This window comes from Cotesia glomerata, linkage group LG4 (genome assembly GCF_020080835.1).
Source record: "Cotesia glomerata isolate CgM1 linkage group LG4, MPM_Cglom_v2.3, whole genome shotgun sequence".
NCBI classification, from domain to species: Eukaryota; Metazoa; Arthropoda; class Insecta; order Hymenoptera; family Braconidae; genus Cotesia; species Cotesia glomerata.
Genome location: NC_058161.1, coordinates 27,668,966 through 27,677,852, shown reverse-complemented (window position 1 = coordinate 27,677,852; position 8,887 = coordinate 27,668,966). Strand labels below are relative to the sequence as shown.

The window sequence follows — 8,887 nt, the reverse complement described above, 5'->3', positions numbered from 1 at the left end:
AAAGAGTTCTTGCTTCATATAAAAAATCCAAAACGTAAAAAATTATGAAGGCCTCACTGAACACGATCGGAATAAACTCGTCGACATAATTATTGATGATGAAATTAAAACCAGCCTTGACAAATGGTTAGTAAATCAAATTATATTCTTGTGTCAAAATTAACATTCATTTTTTCTTTTACTTAAGAGGTAAAATGTAAAAGCACTCAAAAATCAAAAACGCTTTCCAAAGATCTTAAAAGTTTAGAGATTTCAAAAATTCATTGCTATGAATATTTTTAGACCATTTGAATTTGAATATAGCAAGAAGTTGCATATAGGGCCTTAAGTTTTAACTATCTTTTAGGTTTTTTGAGTAAAGTTTGCCTTTTAATTGATTCGAATTCTCGTAAATTTTGTAATTTTTGCAGCATATCAGGAAAACGTTTTATAGAAATAGCTAACGCCATTGTAGAGCTTTTTCCTAAAGAAAACAAGGTTCGTTAGAGTCTTATATTTTTTAAGAACAAATATATTTGTTTGAAGTCTAATAAGATTGTTCAATAAAACTTTGAATTAATTGTATCAATAGTTGACGTACATTTTTATCACTGAGAATGGACAGTTTGTAGCTGGCCATGGCAAATTATATCGACGATGGTCAAATACGAGACGGGAAATGATTAAGCTTGGTTTGATTTCCATTAACAAAAATAAGCGTAAGAGAAATGAAGGTAATAAGAAAATTTCGTAAAAAAAGTTTAAGATTGTATTGTAATTATTAAGAAAATTTTACACAGAAAAAAAATTATTTGATGTATATAACCTTTCTTGATTAAGGAAATGTTCTAATCAATCAAACAAATTATGGTGAAATCATAATTTTTTTGATATTCAGGAAAAGATTTTTTGTGTTATGAACTAGTATTTTGGCTTCAAGTAACCTTAGGTCTTCCAGTGAATTTTTAAATTTTCTCGGCTTTGAAATAAATCTTTCTTTCTGTGTACAAAATATCCGATCCATATTTTAATTTTAAATATTTTTATTGTTATTTTAAAAATTAATAAAAATTTTTTTTACTATAGATATCGAAACCGAGGAAAGTGAAAATGATGGTTCGACTATAACTTTAGAATCTTTGAAAGACCTTGATGTACCTTTAGATGAATTTTAGTACTTTGGAAAGCTACTTTCGAGGAAAGAAGAAATCTTTTACAAAACAATGATTTTGATATTTATAACTATTTGTCTGAATTTTTCGCTTTCAAAGATGATAGGGGCTATTTATTGGTATGCCCAATACGTTACTATTGTTGCAATTTAACTTAAAGGATAATTTATTAATGTGGCCAATGAGGGAAATTAAGAAAATCAATGAAATTGCTCATATTTTCTTTAAACTTTTTGCGGTTTATTAGGTCAGAGCTTTCCATATTAATATCTATTTTTATATAATTGAGCTTTAGTAATAGATCTTTGAAAAAATTAAAAAAAATTTATAAAATTTACAAAAAATTTTTTACTGTTATTTAAAAACACTTTCTCAAAAACTATTCAACAAAGATATATACTTTTCGAATAAATTAATCACGATTTATGATGTGAGCTTATATATGTGATTATATATGGAATCACATATATGATTATATACAATTATATATGATTATATAGAAACATTTTTTCTCGGGAATTTAAATTATTTTCTGAAGTTTATTTTTTTGCAAAATTTTTTATTCTCATTTTAAAAAAAAATATAATGTTAACAAAAAAAAAAAATCATTAACAACGAAAAAAAGTGAAAGAATTATTAATTACTAAATTTTATTAACAATTTTCTATAAACTTTACATACATTCACATATATATTAGACATCAATACTTATTTAGACAATAAAATAAATAAAAATTTGATAAAAAGATAAATAAAAATGAGATCATAAATTTGATAATTAATATCTCACAGAAAAATTATATTAAAAAAGCATATATATACTAAATAATAAATTATGGTAAGAATAGAAATTTATTTTGATAAAAATGAGATTAGGGTTCGACTAATCAGAATTTATGACTTCCAGCATCTCAGTTCTAAATTACTTAACTGCCCCTTTTTTGTCGTAAAACGACTCTTTTGCTCGTTTTGTTGAGGTTTTGGTGATGTTGAAGTCCTTGCGATGCTTTTTTGATCTTCTGGAGCTGACGTTTTTGTTCATCTTTAGTATGCCAGGCTATATATTTTATACCAGGATATAAAATTACGATGATTTATTGATCTGAAACATAGAAAACTTTGGTAAATATACATTGATAAATCATTACACTCATACATTGATTTAATTAATAAAAAATGTATCCGACAGCTTTTTCAATTTTTTTTTCTTGGAATTACAAGTAATAAAACTAAATACATAATTGAAAAATCCCTAATCAGCGTGACGATGGTCCAACCGAACAAAATATTTAACAGCATATGAAAATAAAATTAGTAAACATTTTGTCGAATTTTTTTTTATTAAAAAAATTATAAAAAAATAAAATTCGACATTTGGAAGATTCTAAAAACTATAAGTGCAATTTTTTAAAAAACTTTTCTAGTTCTAATTTGATTAATAAAAAAAATAAAATTATTTTTAAATGCCGGTTGATTTCAAGATCATAGCAGCATTATCAATCTTCACGACTCTATAGAATGATTTTCCACAAAATTCATGCGAAGCTAGTAAAGCATACTAGTCTGCTTCTTCATATATAAACTCAGCAATTTCCTCAAAGCCACAGTTACGTTTTCAGTATAAGCATACATTTTAACAATTTTTCATAGCTTTCAGAATCCATGTCAGGAATAATTAATTTATTATCAATCATAAAATTCCATTTTTCAAATCGTGGTAAACTTTTTAAATTTTGAGACCTTTCTTACAATCAGCGTAAAAATCGGTAATATAGAAAACTATCAACGCACTTTTCTCTTTTATGTTGGTACTACGATAAGAGAAACGTTGAATTGATTCTTTTAATTATCACTAGTGGCGCCACTGGAAAACAAACATCACCGCCAGTGGTAGTAGGAATCTGTGTATATATGTAAATGTATGTCGCTGTACATTCTAACCACTAAGTAGCCGCAAAAACTAACAATTCTTTATTTATCTAAAATATGCTAAAATAACTTATTAGGAGTGTCGATTAAAGAATAATTGAGTATAAGTAAGAGAATAATAGGAAGACAATATTATGGATTACCGCCAAGTGCCTCCGGTTATGGAGGATACTCCTCAGAAGCCAAAGCACGCGTCACATTCTCTCCCCCCTCGTGCAAATGCACCAGTAGATCATCATCTGGGTGATGAAAGCACTTCGTCAGTCGACACAACAAATGTATCCATAGAGATACCGGATGAGAAATCAATTCCCGCGCATCATGTCTTGACACCATTGAAGGAAAATGTCGCCATTTTGTGTGAGAATAGTCCGTCAATGGACTTGTTAATCCGTCGCATGAATCGCCTAGGATTGAAGACTCCAGTTGACGCGATTAAATCTAGGAGACCTGGTCTTCTGCTCAACAGGACTATTGGGACTCAAGATGTTGTCCAGCAAGAATCCACTCATCAAACTCTCAGAAGGACTTTATTTGATGAATCAGTCTCTGAGGAAAAATCTCAGTCACCAATAGAAATTGAAAATGATTTGCTAAGTATTGTTCTTGAGCGAACTCATAGTCGTTGCAAGCGATTATCTGATCAGTTTTCTTTTTCAGAATCATTTTTACCAACAGATTTAATTCCCTGGGATTCCTCGACAGGACATGAGACCAGTGAGATGATGCCTGAGGATCAGGATGTTAGTAGTTTACTTGAGATTGATTCAAAAGCCGACAAAGAGGCAAAAAATTCTCAGGTTAAAATCGGAGTAGATAAATTTGATGTTGATGAAGGTAAAGATGTTGAAGAATGCAAGATAACAAGCACATCAGACGAATCAGCGTCAGCTCAACTCCAGTGTCTTCAATTAGCAGAAAATCATCAGCTTAATGAAAGTTTCATCTATGTATCTCAAGTATTTTTGTGTTTACAGCTCTCAAACAAGCATGCTGCAAAAAAGCAAGCAACCTGCGGTCAAGAATCTCAAGCTGAGAAAGTTGAGCACCCGTCCAAAGACAACATGGGAGAAGATATATTACAAAAAGCCATAGACGAGAAAATGGGGGCTTTGTTGAAGAAAGAACAACTGACCTTGGTTCGAAATAGCTTTTTGAAAAGTTTTCATAATGAGTGTGCTAAAATAACTGATGCATGGGATGAAAAGTCTCAAAATTTATCATCTGAAGCTGAAAAAACAGTCAACGAGCCGGCGATGGATTCTGACGATAAAATAAAAGTCCAGAGTAACTTGGTGGAGCAAGATTCTGCTGCTAAGAAAGAAATAAAAGTTCAGGAGGACTTAAGAAAAGAACATTCAACGTCGTCAAAAATAAGCTCTGGAGAGATCAAAGATTTACAATGCATGTCATCGAGGTCTAGTTGTTCGGACGAATCGATGGCTTGTGATCCTAAATCTGATCATTCAGAAATCTCCAGTGTCTCAGTCAACTTGGAAAGTTCAAAGTCTTTGAAGAGCAAAGATTACTCGTCTATGTCATCTTTACAATCGAGCATTTCCAACGAGTCAGTAGCTGGAACAGTTGCATCTGAAGCTCGAGACAATTCTAGTCTTCTGGTAAACATCGGAAGTCCAGCGCGGCCAAAAAGTTTGATTGTCAGCAAAAATGCATCTTGTTTATCTCACTCGCAATTAAGTGACTCCAATTTAAGTAAATCTGTTTCTAATTTATATAGTTCAAGCAATGACGCCATTCCAGGATCTAGCAAAGGTCCAGAGTTGTCAGAATTGGCTTCAGTAATGGAATATGATCGCAGCAGGCAATCAAGAACTTCTCCGAGCTACTTTGACGAGTCTTTTGCTCAATCTCATCATCCAGACACTCCAACCACTGAATTCAATCAATTTTCTCCATCAAAAATTTTTGAGCAGTTTCATACCAAGTCTCGTAGCGTCTCACCCAATAGACGTTACATCAATATTTTCACAACCGAGGAGCAAGATTATTCCAACATTGAGCCGAGAAATCTCAATACCCTGGAGGAAGAAAGCCCGAGTCAATGTTCAACAGAGCGACCTTTTACATACGATGATTACAAGAAAATAAATTATAATCCTGGAAGACTGTTGATTGTCGAAGATGACGAAGACAAGGATTCATCAAGCATGATTGTTGAAGTAAATTCTGGCCCGGCCAGTATCAATGATCCCACCGAAGATTTTAGTATGCTTAATCGAACAGCTGAGTTAGACGGTTCTATGACTGGATTTGTTAAAACCGAGGGAGAAATGTATGACTCTGCAGAACTCTCGAGTAAAATGGCGGCTGTTGTGGCTAATCGTAGATTAGAAAAGTCTACTAAGTCAGAGATTAAGGCCGTTTCTATTGAAAATAAAAAAGAAACTGTTGAAAGCTCTTTTGCTGAGTCAGTCGATATTCAAGGTGAATCAGAAGATATACTAAATACAACCATCGAGCTGAATGATTCCGTGGAATGCCTCGACGAAATACCAGCTGCTGATGCCGAAATAATTACAGGCACAGAGAAATTTAATTCAACTATCCAGTTAGACAATACACAAGAAATCGAAGATTTTTTGATAGACACTTCTGCCATGTCCGCTTCCGGATCTGAGTCGATGAATAACACGACTTTCTACGATGCGATGGAGTCGTTAAACTCTTCGTCAATCGAGGAAACACCTTGTGTATCTAAGTCAGTTGAAACTATCAAGTCTCCAATGACCCCAAAGTCCAAGAAAAAGTCCGAAAGTTTGTTCCGAAAAGTGATGGAAAAAACACCGTTTTTAAAGTCAAAGCCCATTGCGTCCTCAAGTAAAGTTGAAGATTTGAGCGGTAGTTCCATTGTAACCGAGGAAGAACACTCGAGAGAGAGCAAACGTGTAAGAGATGAGCGACAAGTGCCAGGTAAATATATTCATTGTTAAAATTCTCAATTTAATTTAATGTTTATAGTCCTTTCTAGCTGGTACATTGGTTAAAAGAAGCTTTGTTGTGTTTTTAGATGGTACTTAAGATCTTGTTACCTGTTCGTTCAATTCTTCGTATTATTTTGTAATTGCTTATTATTTTCCCCTCCACTTTCCTGGTAATTGCCAGGTAGAAAATACGCAATGTTGATAGATAAAAGTTTCTTGGCTAGCAGAAATTAATTATCGCTGTAACTAGCTCGATGACGAAGTAAATTTAAACATAAATTAACTCTTGGCAACAATACCTTTGTAAATAATGTGACCTGAAAGTTAAAAGTGTAAAATGATTTTTTACATAGGGAATAGATATTTATGAAAGTGAGATTAAATTATAATTATTAAATTTTGTTCATAGATCTGCCAAGTCCACCCTCTCATAGACTGACAGTAACAGAGATCTTCGATGCAGAGTCAGGAATGCCTCGACCAGATGTCCTCATGAACCACTTCATTCTGGAAGGTAGAATCGACGAATCAGCAGCATTGCGAATCATCAATAATGGTGCTGCTCTTCTACGATCCGAAGAAACAATGATTAAAGTTGAGGCTCCAGTTACTAGTGAGTCATTTTTTCCATTTTATTTTTATTTTCAATGACTAACTTTTGAGAAAATTATAGCATGGTGTGAGAAAGAATCGGAATAAAAACCTTTCTAATAATTTTTAATTTTAATGAATATGAATTTTAATAATTCTTTCGCTGTTCGATTGCAGTGTGTGGTGATATTCATGGACAATTCTATGATCTAGTAAAATTATTCAAGGTTGGAGGTGACCCCTCAACTATAAACTACCTCTTTTTAGGCGACTACGTAGATAGGGGGTATTTCGGTATTGAGGTGAGTTTATAAATATCTTAAATTAATTTTCATAGCAATGTAATAAACGTAAGGTAAAAGCCCCAATTATTGACGCTATAAGAAACGAAGTTATAATTTCATTTTTTTTAAGCAATCAAATATAAATATCGTTGAATTTTGTTTGTGGTAATGTCTTAAGTAATGTTTTAACTAATCAATTTCTTTTTTTAAAATTTACTAATTAATTTTAAATAATTAAATAGATGATCTGGATACACCAATTATTGACGGGTTATAAAACTGATTGATCTAAATATTGATAAAGTAATCAATATTATTAAAGTTAATTGATAATAATTTTCATGAATGAATAATTATTATTAAAAATATAACAATTTATTTAAAAACTTATTTAACACCAAAACACGCCGAGTTGTTTGACAGTTAAAAGTCTTGAATATAATCGCGTCACGTATTTTATACTTAAAAAAAAGGCGTCTTAGCGCTATCGACAGGCTGTCAATATGGGATTCACCATAAAAATTATGAACTAGTTATTGGCCGCGTTCAAGTTTACTAAGTTCTTGGCAGATCTTAGCATATCTTGTAGCAACAACTTAAAGTAACTATATTGTTTTTTAAAAAAATCTATAATAAAACAATGCAAGGTATATTTATTTAAGTGTGTCTAAATATTAATTTTTTGGTAGATAAAGTCAGCCGTACTCAGAACTTAGTAAACCTGAATGCAGCCATTGACTCCCATTATTTAAATAACATAAAGCATACAATTAATTTTATAAATATTTCATATATTGTTAATTAAAAAAAAATAGATCATATAATTACATGAAAAAATTAATTTAAACTCGGCAGTTAAAAAAAATGCTTTTCTAACCAAATTTGGTAAGAAAATAGGCGCTTATAAGCTGATTTGATGAACTGGTACTAACTTTATTTTTTTTAATAATTAATATTTAATATTTTGAACTGTAAGTGATTTTTTTCAATTTTTTAATTAATTAGAATTTAATAAAAATTTATTTGATCGTTATTCTTATTACACATAATTTAATATATTTAATAATTTAGGGTGTCAATATTTAGACCCCCGTCAAAATGATTGGGGTTTTTACCTTAGCGGTGTCTGATAATAAGTGTAGATATAAAAATTTGATCGATACAAAAATATCCGGGCTAAAATTACACACTCTTTATTATGTACATGTATACTTCACTTTTCTTTACTTTTTTCCATTTAAACTTTTATGTTTCAATACTTGTATGCCTTTTTGTAAGAAAATTTTCCTCCTATTACCAGCTCAGATTATTAAAATTATACGATAAAGTACTTTCAGTGTTAACAAAAAAAAAATTTTTTTTCATTATAAATCTGCGATCCAAAATCCATCATCAATATAAACTAATTTTACTCTTCATTGTGTAATGCTCCAAAATTTTGTACACTTCGTCAAAGTAGAGATTATAACTCAGAAAAAAAATTTTTAAAAAAATCTTGTTTCAATATCATATTCCAATATATTGATTTTTATTTAATTTAATTATTTTTTTTTAGTGCGTGTTGTATCTGTGGGCACTGAAGTTGTGTTATCCAACCAAACTGTTCCTACTCAGAGGCAATCATGAGTGCCGACATCTCACTAAATATTTCACATTCAAACAAGAATGTAAGTTTGCATGTTTAAATATTGGTAATGTTCTGAATAAGTTAAGATATTTAAGTTTTTCTATTATACCTGGTTCTATTCTAATTCCCAGTTTGGGCTTATCTGATTTATGTCGAGAATTTCAGATCTATTAAGTTAAATGAGAGTAACTACTCACAAATCTAATTCTGATTTGCTACAAAACTTTTCTAAAGCCGCTGGTAATTTTTTTTTTTTTTTAATGAAACTTTCAGTTTTGCATAAATGGGAGGCACAATTATTGACTTCCCCCCTTTTTTTTTATAATATACGTAATTACCTAATTTTTGAACAGTTTTTTAAAA

At 30.9% G+C, this 8,887-nt stretch overlaps 2 protein-coding genes across 4 annotated transcripts in view; both read left to right on the top strand.

Annotated features, from left to right (window-relative positions):
• The window catches only part of LOC123262425 (serine/threonine-protein phosphatase 2B catalytic subunit alpha isoform-like), a 30,608-nt gene that overhangs the window by 6,247 nt on the left and 15,474 nt on the right, over positions 1 to 8,887 (top strand). For 2 of the 3 annotated variants that reach the window (XM_044724627.1, XM_044724626.1), the window contains exons 2-5: positions 5,334 to 6,011; positions 6,432 to 6,635; positions 6,791 to 6,915; positions 8,453 to 8,564. In XM_044724627.1, coding sequence (XP_044580562.1) covers positions 5,342 to 6,011; positions 6,432 to 6,635; positions 6,791 to 6,915; positions 8,453 to 8,564 — 1,111 coding nt within the window. In that variant the 5' untranslated portion in view covers positions 5,334 to 5,341. Of the gene's footprint in view, positions 1 to 5,333; positions 6,012 to 6,431; positions 6,636 to 6,790; positions 6,916 to 8,452; positions 8,565 to 8,887 lie in introns of those variants that run through there. The other variant, XM_044724628.1, reaches the window with a different exon arrangement.
• On the top strand, positions 3,007 to 5,333 carry LOC123264043. Its single transcript, XM_044727086.1, has 2 exons — positions 3,007 to 5,260; positions 5,325 to 5,333. Exons 1-2 carry the CDS (start codon positions 3,215 to 3,217, stop codon positions 5,331 to 5,333), a joined length of 2,055 nt encoding a protein of 684 aa, XP_044583021.1. The 5' UTR covers positions 3,007 to 3,214.